The sequence below is a fragment of the Arvicanthis niloticus genome, chromosome 21, assembly GCF_011762505.2.
Source record: "Arvicanthis niloticus isolate mArvNil1 chromosome 21, mArvNil1.pat.X, whole genome shotgun sequence".
In the NCBI taxonomy this organism is placed as follows: domain Eukaryota; kingdom Metazoa; phylum Chordata; class Mammalia; order Rodentia; family Muridae; genus Arvicanthis; species Arvicanthis niloticus.
This window is the reverse complement of record NC_047678.1, coordinates 42,511,061-42,526,700: the sequence shown is the minus strand read 5'-3', so window position 1 is coordinate 42,526,700 and position 15,640 is coordinate 42,511,061. Positions and strand designations below refer to the sequence as shown.

At 47.7% G+C, this 15,640-nt stretch overlaps 1 protein-coding gene across 2 annotated transcripts in view; it reads left to right on the top strand.

Annotated features, from left to right (window-relative positions):
- Positions 1–15,640, top strand: part of Ano10 (anoctamin 10) — a 112,136-nt gene that overhangs the window by 7,210 nt on the left and 89,286 nt on the right. For both annotated transcript variants that reach the window (XM_034484422.1, XM_034484421.2), the window contains exons 2-3: positions 9,221–9,373; positions 14,546–14,743. In XM_034484422.1, the coding sequence (XP_034340313.1) occupies positions 9,235–9,373; positions 14,546–14,743 (337 nt within the window). In that variant the 5' untranslated portion in view covers positions 9,221–9,234. The remainder of the gene's footprint in view (positions 1–9,220; positions 9,374–14,545; positions 14,744–15,640) is intronic.

The following is a 15,640-nucleotide window of genomic DNA, read 5'->3' as shown; positions in this document are numbered from 1 at the left end:
ACTTTTGCACATTTCATGGCCCAGCCTAGATGTCATCCTCGATGCTCTTTGTCTTCTACACCAATTAACCATTAAGGCCTTCTCCCAACATCATAGCTACAAGCCAATGGTATCCAGATGCTTCCTCAACTGAGGTTTCTCTGTAAGGAGCTTCTAAGTTGTGTCAAATTGACATTAAAAGCTAACCACACATGGGTTATGGATGTTAGTATTTGGACATGAGTTGGAGAAGGCTGCTGTAGTGGGGAGTGTATAATTTAAACCCAGTATTGTTTTCAAAAGCCTGTGATAGGCCAGACCCAAACAAAGTCTGTATTATTTTTAGGGCAGGGAGAAAAAGTTGATCAGTCTAAACCAGGCAATCTGTGAGTGTTGAGTTGAAGAAGCCATGGCCCGGGGCAGCAGTGCTGTGTGCAGGTGAGCTTTCAGACTTAGAGTCATTGAAACAGATGGAGGCACACAGGATGGAGGCACACATAGCCTTAAGAGTTAGTAAGTAAAGTGCCAGGCTTGCTCTGGAGAAGCCCGGCTTAGGGTGCCTGTGGAGTGCATCATGGCTGAGAGATTGGCCATGTGAGCATGAGACAGTGGGTCACATGCCATCTCAAGTCGAAACACAGAGAGTGACTATTGTAGGTGCTCAGCTCACTCTATTTACTCCCTCAAATTCCTGCTTCGTGGAGGTGACTGTCACCATGTCTTCCCCACCATGATAGAATGTATCCCCTCACACTGTGAGCCAGAATCAGTCCTTTCTTCTTGTTTCCTGCTAGATTGTTGGTCACAGTGATGAGGAAAATGAATATTACAGTATGTAAGAAAAGGCTGCTTTTCACCAAAACCCCAACTGCAGAAACAAAACAAAGGGTTGCAGTAGTGAGAGGCCATATGTGTCTTAGCTCCCTGTGAGCTAAGGTCATGCTTGGTAGCAGCTCGAGGGAGGTGTTCTGGTGGGCATGCAGCTTCCCTCCTGTGGAAATAGGAAACCAGCCTGCTCTATGTCTCTACCATCCCAGGGTCCCTAGACAAGGAGAGAAAAGCCTGGAGGAGGGCTGATCCCTCCCCAGGGTGCTCTGGCCTGTAGTTCTTGATCTCTCACCCACCAGTAGCTGGAGTTTAGCCTATGTCCATGTAACCCAAGCAGACTAGCACAAGTAGTCCAGACGTGTGCAAGGGTGAAAAGGGGGAATGTTCATTCTGTGTTTGTCAAGTGATTTAACTGCAGACTATGGTCCCGCCTTTGGCTGGACTCCCTCTTGGTCCTTGGTCTCTTGTCACAGCTGATTGTGCCTACCTACAATACAGACTTCTTCTGGGTCCTGTGTGAACTCTGTCCCTTCCCCTTCTGTTTACTCCACAGGAAGGGACTGCCTTCTCCTGCCCAGGGAATGCCTCAGGCAAAAAGCTTCCAGGCCTTAGCTTAGCCCATTTAAAGACGTTATGCAAACAGCCCCATTCAGCCCTATGCTGTGAGACAGGCTTTTTGCCCCTCAGCTCTGGAGAAAGTGATGAGAGCCACTGTTTATCCTTGTTGCCCTGTCCTATCAAGTGAAAACTTCAAGAGAAGCCCATAGGCCCTTCACCTGGAGTCCCCTGGTTCTGTTGAATCTCTAATTTGACAGTGCCTGTCACTGGAGTGTGGAACCCCTGATCAGGTTGGTTGTTTTGTGGCTGTTGAAGATTTTTGTTTGTGTTTTTTGTTTCGTAGCTTTTGGTATCTTATCTTTGAAACATTCATTTTGCTGAAGTATTCAGACTCCAGCATCTATAATGTAACAAACTGGGGGCTCATAGACACCTTAAACTCTGAAGGATCCATAGGCCTACATTCTTGAACCTGCACATATATACACACACACATATAAACATACCACAAACCCAACACACACTCACACACACACACACACACACACACTCACTCACAAGGATACATAAAAATTTTATAAAAAAACAAGAAGGGAAGAGTAGTAAATTATATATCTATTAGGAGGATTTAGTGGAATTAGGTGAGTAGACACTCAGGCCAGCCCCTCCTGTGCAATGGGCAATCAGTAAAGGGAGCCTCTCCCAGCTGACCAAAGCTCTGCTTACCTCTCTGTGCCCTAGACATAGCTTGATAGCTGCTCCCAAGAAGCACTGTGTTTCCTCTTGCTGTGGATGATGCCATTGTTTTTGTTAAGTCCGAAAGTGCCATACAGAGACCACCACTCATATATGCCATTGACCAGAGCGTTTTTATTTTGCAAAGCAAGAAGTCTGCATGCAAGGGTCCCACTTACAAACATGATGACACACAAAGGCGCACAGGCCTTTTAATAGGGAACAGGGTTCACCTCGTTTTAGCTAGGGTTTGGTAATCTAAACCCCGTTAGCGGGTGCTGGGGATGTTACATGGGTCGGTTTCTGATTAGTCTTCCCCCTTTTCCTATTACACATAGAACCTTTCTGGTCACTGCTTGAAGGGTGAGGAAAGGGGTCCACCCCCAGTAACACCTTGGTGGGCTTTTTAGGGGTGTGGATAAGTTAATTGTGGTAACCCAGCCAGTATAGTATGGGGGCCTGGGTGAGGTTAGTGGTGGAGTTAATACAATTAAAGGTAAAGTTGAGCTGTCTAAACAGGACGGTTGAAGGCCCTAAGGAGGCCGTGATGACTTGGGGCAAGACTGTTTATAATGGAGGAGGGATCTGAAGCTGAGGCTGATGTTGTGGTTTTTAGGATAGGCATTGGTATTGCCAGTGCTGCTGGTCCTATAGCTGGGGGCAGGGGGGCAGTCCAGATAGGAGTGTTTATTTTGTATCTGGAAGAAGAGTCCCCTATTGTGTCCATGATATATGATTAAGCCCCAAACCTTTCCAACCTCCCATCTTCTGCTCTTTTGTCCCTTTTCCATTATTGGGATGGGGTGGAGTTCTTACCCACATTGAGCCCACCAGTCCCCCATGTATCCGGATTATTGTCCTGCCTATCTGGAGAAGATCCTGATTATTATATACCCATGAGGCATTGGTCTCACAACTCCATTTATGGCAAAAGAAGCCTTCTGTATCATTGTAAGTCCCATAGTCACTTGTCCCTGGGCATGCATACAGTTAAATGGTTGCAAATCATCATTCTTGGCAGTTCTTCTAGCAAGTTGCTCTAGCGTCTTGTAGTTCCAGACATGACAAACAGTGTTTACCTCTTGGACCCGGATCCTTCTATATGTATCTGGCTAAGGTCTGGGTTAAAAACAGGAAAGGTGGTACTCACTGGACCAGTCAATGTTAAACTCTGTACTTTCCCCCAAGCAGAGCAAGTATAAGGAGCAGGTAGACCTTTGGAGACTTAGCATTGTTTAGGGCTCAGCGGGTGTGGGGGTGGTGGTGTAAGGCAAGAATTTTTGAATTCTTAGCTTAAGTGGGTCTCATGGGTAGGTGACAGCTCACCATCGTCCAGTGCTGGCCTTGGGTGCATAGTTGTCTGGGTCTAAGGGTGGTTTGACTGGTTTTACGTGGTAATGGTTTATCCGATCCGGGACCCTGTCAACCTTGACTGCTGTTGGTATGATCAGGATTACAGGGTATGGTTCATTCTAGCTGGGCTCCAAAGTCTCCTTTCGGTGTCTTTTGATGATTACCAGGTCTCCTGGCCAGAACTGTGGGGTGGGTGGGAGTGGCTTGTCATAAATGGGTCAGTTAAAGCCAGAGGCTCTCCTGTACCTGAAATTAGGTTTTAAACTTTTGATCATCGAGTTCAGCTACGACTTCTGCTTTTCCATTGGGTAGCAGAGGTGGGGCCTAGTGTACATAATTTCAGGAGTTAATCCTAGAGTATGGTGGAATTCCAAACTCAAAAAAGAGCAAAGGGAAGGAGAGATAGCCAGTCACCACCAGTCTCAAGGGTTAATTTAGTTAAGGTCTCCTTTAAGGTTTGATTCATTTTCTCTACCTCACCTGAACTGTGGGGACAGTAAGCACAATGGAGTTTCCAGTTTGTCCCCATAGCTTTGACTAGATTTTGGGTTACTTGAGAGATAAAGTCTGGTCCAGTGTCTGACCCCAGGAGTACAGGGAGGCCATACATTGGGATGTCTTCTAACAGCTTCTTGGCCACCACTAACGAGGTCTTATGTGTGGTGGGATAGGCATCTGTCCATCCTGAAAAGGTATCAAACAACACTAGCAAGTACCTGTACCTGTACAACCCAGGCTTGACTTCTGTGAAGTCAATCTCCCAGTTTTCTCTGTGTCAAGTTCCTCTCTCCCTGGACCTCAATCAGAGGTCTCTCCATACTTGTCATTAACTGTACAGCAGGTGGGATGCTGGGCCATGGTTTCCTCTGCTTTTGACCTTAAATCAAAGACTTTAAGGTGCACTCTTCAGAGTAGGTCCTCGATCTTTCTTCCCTAGGTGGGTGCTCTGGTGAATCTGTTGGATTAACTGGCCAGCAAAGTCTGAGGGAGGCTAATCCTTCCGTTGGGGGTCCTACACCATCCCTTTTCCCTGTACACTGCCGAGAAGGTTTGGATCCTCTGTAATTCTTTGTTGGTGTAAGTTGAGACATCAGGCAATGTGGGTGTCACCATCTGGGGCAGCTGGGCCTTTAGGGTAGTGGTGACCTAGAATGCTGCCTGCCTTCCTGGTTGTCATATCGGCCCAGTTGTTTCATCTAGGGATGGCTCCTTCTTCCTTTTAGCAGTGTATGACTGCTACTTTCTTGGGCAGATATACTGCTTGCAGAAGGTTCAGGATCTCCTGCTTATTTTAGACAGTTTTTCCTTCTGACGTGAGAAGCCCTCTTTCCTTGTAGATGGGCCTGTGAACATGCATGGTTGCAAAGGCATACTGGCTTGCTTGCTTTCTTTCTCTCTCTCTTTCTTTCTTTCTTTTTTTTTTTTTTCCCGTAGCTATATTAGTGTTTTCTGGACTGACATTCCCAAAGATGGGGCTTTTGCCCATAGGGTTCTATCCTTGGTGGTCATTGTAGCCCCTTCATATTGGACGCCATCTTTGACAAAGCTGCTGCCTTCTCTGTACCATATTAACTCCGCTTCCTTAAGGGGAATGTCCTTAAAGTCTAGCCTCGTTCCTTGTAGGTGACTCAGAGTTTCTGAACAGTCATGTAAAGGACCATCCAGGTCCGAGTCAGAAAGCAGGACAGATAGGTCAAGGTGGAGGTGAACTTGATTCGGGGAGGGTTCAGGAGCAGAGTCTGGTAACAGGTTAACCTGGCATTGGTTAGCCAGCTGTCAGACGGATGCTTGAGGACCCTTCAGTGGCACATAGGTAGCCACCTCAAGGGTCTGGCCCAGAGTTAGCTTGTCTGAGTCTTTGACTAGCAAGGTAGTGGGCGCTATTATGGTATGGGGGCCATCCAGTCGCCACTGGGTTCAGTCGTTTTGACACATAGGACACCGGTCTTTTCCGGGAGGAAGAGTGCTGAGGAGGGTGTATGGATTGAGAACAGTAGGATGGATATCCTCAATCCACTTGTTTACCTCTTGGAGGTCCTGTACCAGCCTATAGTCAGTAGAGTTGGGCTTCTTAACCAGTAGCAGGGGGTTATTCAAGGCCAACTGGGAAGGAATGAGGATGCCTATGTCCCCTAAGCACCTGATGTGGGGGGCAGTCCCCCTCTTGGCTTCCTTGGGCTTTGGGTATTGTTTGATGGGGGCTGGTGTTGCCTTGGCCTTCAGCTGTACTCACATGGGGGGAGGGGCTGTGCTTGGCCAGTCCAGATCCTCGTTTCTGCCCAGGCTTCTGGGATCTCTTGGATCCAACATCGGCAACAGGCTCCCCTGCTTCCCTCTTTTCCCCAGAGTCGGAGGTGGTGGTGGGGTGTCTCCTAAGGCCATGGTAAGGTCATGTGTGGCTTTTCCTTCCCAGTCTGTCACAGAGACCCTGGTTGGACTGAAGCGGATATGGGTTCCCACTTTAGTCAGTGATCCCAGCAAGGGGTACAGTCCATTCCTGTTGCTCTCTGTCTTAGTCAGGGTTTGTATTCCTGTGCAAAACTTCATGACCAACAAGCAAGTTTGGGAGGAAAGGGTTTATTCAGCTTACACTTCCACATTGCTGTTCATTACCACAGGAAGTCAGGACTGGAACTCAAGCAGGTCAGGAAGCAGGAGCTGATGCAGAGGCCATGGAGGGATGTTACTTACTGACTTGCTTTCCCTGCCTTGCTCAGCTTGCTTTCTTATAGAAGCCAGGACCACCAGCCCAGGGATGGCACCACCCACAACGGGTCCTACCCCCTTGATCACTAATTGAGAAAATGCCTTCATCTGGGTCTCATGGAGGCATTTCCTCAAGGGAAGCTTTCTCTGTGATAACTCCAGCTTGTGTCAAGTTGACACAAAACCAGCCAGTACACCCTCTCTACCCAGGCTTGTCTTTGAGATAATGGCCTCAGAGGTTGTATTGTGCCCCTGTGTCCACCAGAAACTTGATGGGCTTCCCCTCCACTTTTAGGGTTACACAAGGCTCAGAGAGGGGCGCTGAGCCCTGTCTCCCCCAGTTGCCCATTTTCTGTAGCTCCAGCACCTTGGCTTGTGGAGGTTTCCACTCGGGGCATTCACTTTTCTCTAGGAAGTCCTACCTTCTTACAATAAGCACACTGATCCTTCTGTAATCCTGACCTCAGTGAATGTCTGGCACTGCCTGATTGACAAAGGCCATATTTACTGTCGACTGGTTTTCCTTGGCCTCTGGGTTTAAGGGTGTGTAAGATGAGTAAGCTCCTAGCAGCCTTTCCAGAAAGGCTGCCGGTGACTCATCCTGTTCCTGCCATACCTGGCTTACTTTGAACAAATTTGTGGGCCGCCTTGCAGCTGCCCCGAGATTCCCCCCATTAGAGTCTGGAGGTAGACCTTTAATCTCTCCCTATCTGCCACTGTGTTGAAGTCCCAGTTAGACCAGATCAAGGAGAACTCTCCTCGATGTGATCAGGTTCGTAGTTGTTGTCCTGTCTGGGCCCAGAACCCATTTCCAGGCCTTGGTCAGGATCCTCTCTCTTTCTTCATTGGGGAAGAGGACCTGGAGCAATTGGTAACAATCATCCCATGTAGGCTGATGGGTGAAAAGAACAGAGACTAACAATAAGTTTTACAGGCTTTTCAGGGAATTTGGGATTTTGTAACTTCCAATTGTAGAGGTCACTAGTGCAGAAAGGCCAGTGAACAGACTGCTGCCTTCCCTGTGCCTGGGGTGGGGTGGGGGATGCACACAGAGAAGTGTAGAATTGGCCTCAGACTGTTCCTCCACCCCAGTGTGTGGTGGACTTGCCATTTCTCCCACAGCTTCTCTTGCCCTGGCTTCTCTCTCCACCACTCCCCTCTGCCATTTCCCCTCCTGCCCCAGATTTCTACATGGCTTCCTGATGGTGAAAAAGGAGTGAAGATGGAGAGAGGACTTCCTCTTCAAATCTCCTGAGGGGGACAGGATGGGAGAGAAGGGAGCTGATGGCCTGGCCCTCCCTTCTTTTTCTTTTTTCTCACTGTTACAGCAATGACAGCCCCTAGGGGGAGGAAGGAAAGGTTGAACCGGGCAGGAGGCTCTTCCACCAGGTGGTTATAGAGGCAGCCTGATCCCAGCGGCCTGGCTTTCCATAGACAACGTCCTTAACCCTGTAGATGGTGGGGTGGTCATAGGCTTTGTAATTCTGGCCCTCTCACATTGAGGGTGGGTCAGTCGTTTCTGTAAAAGACAGACATCTTTTTCTTTTCCACATGCAGTCCTTGTCTGGTGCTAATTTACAGACCTTGAAATGATCTAACACAAGACTCAAGGGGGTGGAACTGGGTTGGCCCATTTCTAGAATCATGACAGTTACAAATAGAGACACAAAAGGACAATACAAACAGAAATGTACCAGTACAGTGTGAGAAAAAGAACCAAAATTCGGAATGAATGCCTACCTTACAAGTGGTTTCTGTGTGGCAGAAGTGAACTGCCATGTTCTGTCAGAACTACCAATAGGATCAAGTATCAAGTTCCTTTCAGGAGATCTCCAAGTCCCCTCAGGCGTGTCAGAGACGTCTCCCAACCTGCTTGGCACGGGTTCCACTGGTGCAGCCACCTGAATCACCTGGGCCTCCAGAAATTGGCTTAAGCCACTCAGACTTAGATTGTCTAGGCATACAGGAGCACTGACACACAGAGACACACAGAGTACTCACTCACCCACTGGTAGTCAAACACTAAGTGTCTCAGGCACTTCCTGGACAATGCAACAAAAGATTAAGTCTGAAAACTTACACAGAGATACCACTCACATAGGCGATTGACAAGGGCATTTTTATTTTGCAAAAGGAAAAAGCCTGCATGCAGGGGACAGCCACTTACAAACATGGTGGTGATGACAAAGATATGCAGACCTTTTTTATAAGAAATGAGGGGAATTTTAGCTCTGGTTCAGTAATCTAAAACTTCATTGGTGGGTGCTAGGGACGCTGCATGGGTTGGACTCTGATTGGCTTGTGTCCGGGTGGTCAGTGGACTGCATTCCTGTGTCATGAACATTTAACCACAGGATAAGATATTCAGACCATATAAGGCTGCCCAGCACAGGTGCCTATCCTGAGATAAGATGTTTCCCCATCTTTGTGGTTACCTCCAGGCTGTTCTTTGGATGAGTGATTTTATGGTCGTGTTCCTAGAATTTATGGTCTGTTCCTGTGGCCTAGTTCTTGGGACTGATGACTTGGGGGTTTATGGTCAGTTCCTGCAAGAGATGACTTTCCTTTTGGAGTCAGGCATGGACCTAAAATGAAGACTGTGTTGGCCCTTGTTCTCATTTCACCATTTCAGAGACATTTAGACAGACTTTTTCTAATTGTGTATAGTGTGTTATAGTGCACACCTTTAGTCCCAGCACTCAGAAAGCAGAAAGGCAGGTAGATCTATATAAGTGTGAGGCTAGCCTGGTCTATCTACATAGCAAGTTCCAAGCCAGCCAGGGATATAAAATATGTAATGAGACCTTGTCTCAAAAAAAAAAAAAAGTAATAAAAAAGTGTATGTGTGTGTGTGTGTGTATGCATGTGCATATGTGTGTGCGTGTGCATGTGTGTGTAATCATCTTCAGCAGTAGGCTCACTATGTTCTTAGTGTACCACTTTAGCTTGTGTAGTTTGAGAAGTTTCTGCAGTGGCTCTGCGTAGACAGCATAGTGCAGTGAGTAGCATATTGCTTTCCCCCCCAGAATAACTGGATTTTGCTTTTTGTTTTAATTTTCAGTAAGTTTGCCAAAGATGAGAGTGACTTTATCAACCCTGGATACTTGTGAGAGCTCCTTCACACCTCTGGTGGTCATAGAACTCGCCCAGGACGTTAAAGAAGAAACCAAAGAATGGCTCAAAAACAGAATCATCGCCAAAAAGAAAGATGGAGGTTAGTGAAAACGTTACTCTGCCAGCTTGGTCATGGTAGTAGCTGATGTGGTCTGCAAACGTGTTTTACATGCTGTCTCTGGGCTCTGGATGACCTGTTGGGGCTTGAAAGGAGATTTTCAATCAGCACTAGATCGTGAGCCCTGTTAGTGGCTTTCCACGTGTTTCCAAAGGTCATGCCTAATGCAGTTCCCAGAGGGACTTGGCACATGGTAGGAGCACCATCAGTGCATGTCATGTGAGCAGACACAACCTGCTGAGCACCATGGGTCATTATGATGCCATGGAAGGGACACATCTGATCTCTGCCTGTGAACACTGACCAGGTAGAGGAAACAAACTGTGATTTCTAGACACTGAGTGACAATCCTGTTAGCTGATGAACTGTCAGAGCAGTGTACCATACACACGTGTAAAGTGTCCATGCAGCACACACATGTGAGTTATGCAGCACACACATGTGAGATATGCAGTACACACATGTGAAGTGTGGAGTACACACATGTGAGGTATACAGTACACACATGTGAGATATGCAGCACACACATGTGAAGTGTGCAGTACACACATGTAAGATATGTATGCAGTGCAGTACACACATGTGAGGTGGGCAGTACACACATGTGAGTCATTATGCCTGCTATAATGTGAGGTGTGCAGTACACACATGCTAGATATGCAGTACACACATGTGAGATATGTAGTACACACATGTGAAGTATTCAGTACACACATGTGAGGTGTACAGTACACTCATGTGAGATGTGCAGTATACACATGTGAGGTGTACAGTATACACATGTGAGATATGCAGTACACACATGTGAGATATGAAGCACACACATGTGAGATGTGCAGTATACACATGTGAGGTGTGCAGTACACACATGTGAGATATGCAGTACACACACATGAGATATGCAGTACACACATGTGAGGTGTGCAGTATACACATGTGAGGTATACAGTATACACATGTGAGGCGTGAAGTACACACATGTGAGGTGTGCAGTACACACATGTGAGATATGTAGTACACACATGTGAGATATGCAGTACACACATGTGAGGTGTACAGTATACACATGTGAAGTATGATGTACACACATGTGAGGTATGCAGTACACACACATGAGATATGCAGTACACACGTGAGATATACAGTACACACATGTGAGGTGTGCAGTATACACATGTGAGATATGCAGTACACACATGTGAGATATGCAGTACACACGTGAGATATGCAGTACACACACATGAGATATGCAGTACACACATGTGAAGTGTGCACTACACACGTGAGATATGCAGTACACACACATGAGATATGCAGTACACACATGTGAAGTGTGCACTACACACGTGAGATATGCAGTACACACATGTGAAGTATGCACTACACACATGTGAGGGAGAGGAAAGGGTTGGGGACAGTTTGACACCATGTTGTGGAATGCTGGAGATAACGACAAACACTGTGGCTTAGACCTCTGTTGAAAAGCAACAGGAGCTTGAGCTGGTGACAAAGCTGAGGGCTTTGATGAGCAGACAGCCCTTAGGACACACAGAGCCACTAGCCGTGCCGGCTGAGGCCTGAAGCCAGTGATGGTGACTGTAAATTGATGCCTTAAGAATAGATTTTTGGATAAAAGTGGAAATAAAGTGTTTTTAAAAGTAATTGAACCAAAGGGAAAGAATATTTGCTTGTAGAAATTTGAGATATTTTCTATTGGACTGGAGCCTCCTCTTCACATTTCTGTGATTTAAGAGTAGCTGCCATGAGTCCTCGGCTTCCTTTGCTCTGGTCCTGTGTCTTCAGGGACACTAGGGAGGGGGAAGGGACAATTGCACTGCCCTACTTGGGCAATTATAGCAGAAAGTACTTTGAACCCTCAGGGGAAAGATGTGTATTTACTAGACTACTTTTGATTTTACTGTCTCTGACCTCCTGTTAAAACCGTGGTGAACAAAACAAAACAAACAATAAAAACACCAACCAGCCAAGATAAAAAAATCAACAACCAGAAGGACCATTTTTAAAAATACAAAATCCTGTAGGACTTGAGATGGCTGAGAAGCTGCCTGGCACCCTAGAGACCCCAGAAGGGGAAGACAGCAGTGCTCTGAAGACCTGCAGGATCTGCACAGCAGTCACAGGGTGCTGCCACCCAGGGTCACTCTTGCTTCTGTGGAAAGCTAGAGGAATAGTCCACTGGGAAGGAAGACACCATTCTCCTTTCCCACCCCCAGATTCACATCTAATTCACTTTTCAAAATGCAAGAACAAAACTTCCAGCAATCCAGGAGATATTGAATTTCTCAGGGGCATCTATTCAGGACAAAAGAATGAGCCAGAGAAACCAGGGGATTGTCCAGGAAGTGACCTTTTGAGGCTTCTATCCATTAAAGGACATGTGGATGAGCCCACCTCAGCTCTCAGATGTCAGCCCCTGTGGTCCCTTTCTTAACCAAGAGCCACCAGAAGGAAGACTGCCCTGGGTCTGACACAGGGAAGACAGTGAAGCCCATGAAGAGGAGGCAGACAGAAGCCACGCACAAGTGAAGAATGTGTTGCAAAAAAGTCTTGTGGGAAAAGCAGCTTTTACAAAATGAAACATAAAATTCCAGGTGAAGAATCACCAAGTGGCTGAGATGATACTGGCAAGGCCCCCAAGGACAGAGAGCAAAGCTGGAGGGTAAGGAGAAGAAACCCCAGCTCAGATGTACCAGCAGAGGGTAGGGAAATGAGGAGAGGTCAGAAAACAGACTCTCAGGACCCATTCCAGTGTCCAGGGAGAGGGTATACCCTGTGTCTAGCTGCACCAGTGAAAGAAAGTTCCAGAACCCTGGGGATTAAGCACAACAGAACTTCCAGGAAAAAGAAAACAAAGCTAGGTCCAGTGCAAAGTATCTCAGAAGGATCCAGTGAAACAGTGGGATCCTTTGTTTCTGAAGGAAAGGGCTGTGGTCTAGAATTCTGGACATACCTAGTCAGCAGTGGAAAGGGCAGAACACAGAGAGGCTCATGAGTAAAGCTCTGGGCAGGGTTTCCCTCATGTCAGTGTGTCAAGGGGAGACTTAGCCAGAGCACAGAGGATAGAACTGTCAAGTGTAGACTAGGCCATGGTAAGTCAGAAACTTAGGTGAATGAGAGCAAGCAAGGAGAATCAGCTGCCCAGCGGTGCTTTTAAAACACAGTACTGGCATCATGTCTGCCAGGAAGTTACACCAAGGCTCAGCTTTGGTTCTCTATGCAAAAGACAGAGCTGGGACTTGAAGGTATAAGATGTGTGCTGGGAAAGGACACACAGAGCCCAGCAGAGTGTGTGGGAAGCTGCAGCCTGGGGAAGATGGGAATCCTGTGCAAGGAACAGCCCAACTCCACAAAAGCATCCCGCAGAGGAACCTGCTCAGAGGGCGGCCTTACTCTGCATCTCCAACTCAGTGCTGCTCCAAGTGGGGGTGTGGAGATGGGTCAGTGGGGGTGTGGAGATGGGTCAGTGGGGGTGTGGAGATGGGTCAGTGGGGCTGTGGAGATGGGTCAGTGGGGTGTGGAGATGGGTCAGTGGGGCTGTGGAGATGGGTCAGTGGGGGTGTGGAGATGGGTCAGTGGGGGTGTGGAGATGGGTCAGTGGGGCTGTGGAGATGGGTCAGTGGGGGTGTGGAGATGGGTCAGTGGGGGTGTGGAGATGGGTCAGTGGGGGTGTGGAGATGGGTCAGTGGGGGTGTGGAGATGGGTAAGTGGGGGTGTGGAGATGTGTCAGTGGGGCTGTGGAGATGGATCAGTGGGGCTGTGGAGATGGGTCAGTGGGGGTGTGGAGATGGGTCAGTGGGGCTGTGGAGATGGATCAGTGGGGCTGTGGAGATGGGTCAGTGGGGGTGTGGAGATGGGTCAGTGGGCTGTGGAGATGGGTCAGTGGGGGTGTGGAGATGGGTCAGTGGGGCTGTGGAGATGGGTCAGTGGGGGTGTGGAGATGGGTCAGTGGGGGTGTGGAGATGGGTCAATGGGGGTGTGGAGATGGGTCAGTGGGGGTTGTGGAGATGGGTCAGTGGGGGCTGTAGAGATGCATCAGTGGGGCTATGGAGATGGATCAGTGGGGCTATGGAGATGGGTCAGTGGGGTGTGAAGATGGGTCAGTGGGGCTGTGGAGATGGGTCAGTGGGGCTGTGGAGATGGGTCAGTGGGGTGTGGAGATGGGTCAGTGGGGCTGTGGAGATGGGTCATTGGGATGTGGAGATGGGTCAGTGGGGCTGTGGAGATGGGCCAGTGGGGGTGGGGAGATGGGTCAGTGGGGGTGTGGAGATGGGTCAGTGGGGGTGTGGAGATGGGTCAGTGGGGGTGTGGAGATGGTCAGTGGGAGGAGGGAGTGATGGTCATGTAAGCAGGAGGACTTCTTTTTATCTCTATTACCTGCATTAAAAAGCTAGGCACAATCATATATGTCTGTAATCCCAGAGCAGGGACTGCAAATACCAGATGACCCTGGGAGCTGCTGGCCAGCCAGCCAACGTAACTAAATTGATGAGTGACAGGTCGAGTGAGAGGCCATGTCTCAGAAAATAAGGAAAACAACTGAGGAAGACAGTGGGCATCAACATGCACATGTGTACATATCAACCCGTGTACATATCTACACGTGTACATATCAACCCGTGTACATATCAACCCATGTACATATCAACCCGTGTACATATCAACCTGTGTACATATCAACCCGTGTACATATCTACACGTGTATATATCAACCCGTGTACATATCAACCCATGTACATATCAACCCGTGTACATATCAACCTGTGTACATATCAACCCGTGTACATATCAACCCATGTACATATCAACCCGTGTACATATCAACCCGTGTACATATCAACCTGTGTACATATCAACCTGTGTACATATCAACCCATGTACATATCAACCCATGTACATATCAACCTGTGTACATATCAACCTGTGTACATATCAACCCGTGTACATATCTACACGCACACTCGTATCCACACACACAAGAATTAACTTCTATCCCCAACCTCCTTATGTTTCTTTTTACTTGGATCATAGACTTAAATTGTTTATGCCAGTATAAACATTGCGTTTTTATAGATTCTGATTTTCTGAAAGTTTGTGTCTGTTTTGTTCTATAGTGCACTATCTTGTGTTTGGCAGGTGCCCAGCTGTTGTTTAGACCGCTGCTAAATAAATATGAGAAAGAAACTCTAGAAAACCAGAATTTATACCTTGTTGGTGCCTCAAATGTCCGACTGTTACTGGGGGCAGAAGCAATAGGCCTGGTGAAGGAATGCACGGATGCCGCCATGCGGGCCTTCACCTACAGAACCCGCCACAACTTTAAAGGTTTCCATGGTAAGCAGCAGAATTTTTTCCTACCCCAATGTGTTTTCTGTAGAGCACTGTTTGATCCCTAGATCAGGTGCTGCAGAGCACCAGATAGTCAGTATCTAGGCTCTGGGGGCCTTAATCTCTACTGCGTTTGGAGCACAACAGTAGCCCATGACCATAAGTAAATGGATGGACAGGCTGTCGAGGGTCCGTGGACTATGACAGCCTCCCTGGAGTAGATGGACACAGAGTGGGTACCTTACTTGCATTGTTCTAATTTCAGGAGTGACCGTGCACGGGCTCAGTAGCAAATGTACGGGTTCAGTAACCTGAAACCTCACTTCCTGAGTCTTCTGGCTCCTGATATGGTGGGATGGTGGGTGTGTCCTCAAATTTATGGGCATCTCAAAGAGAGTCTTCTGGAGAGAATAGGGCCTTGGATTCTCCGAAGGGAGAGATGCATGTTTCAAGTGCACTGGCTCCTGGCAGAGCTTTTGGAGTTAGGCCTCTTGGTGCTAACTCACTGTAGAACGTTTCCCCTCAGTGACATGGTGGTCTAGGTGACATTTTTCTGGATAAAAAGATTTGTCTGTCAGAGCTGCTGTTTTCTTGCAGACTTTATTCTTCAGGTTACTTGGTTCTAGTCTGTAGTAAGTCCCATGGGACAGTTTGGAGAGGTTTTCCTCTTTAAGTCAGTTTGCCCAAAAGGTTAGAAACATTGGTACAGTTCAAGGATGTGCAAACTCACACAGCATCACCATCTTACCTCCCCCATTGAAAACATCCTACAATTAAAGGGTACAGCCTCTGGCTCTAAGTAAAGCCAGGACAGTATGTGCTGGTGGACTGCTGGGGTCAGAGGAGCATTGAAGTGACCGAAGGCTGAGTCAGAATTCAGAGAGGTACATCCCTCATCCTAAA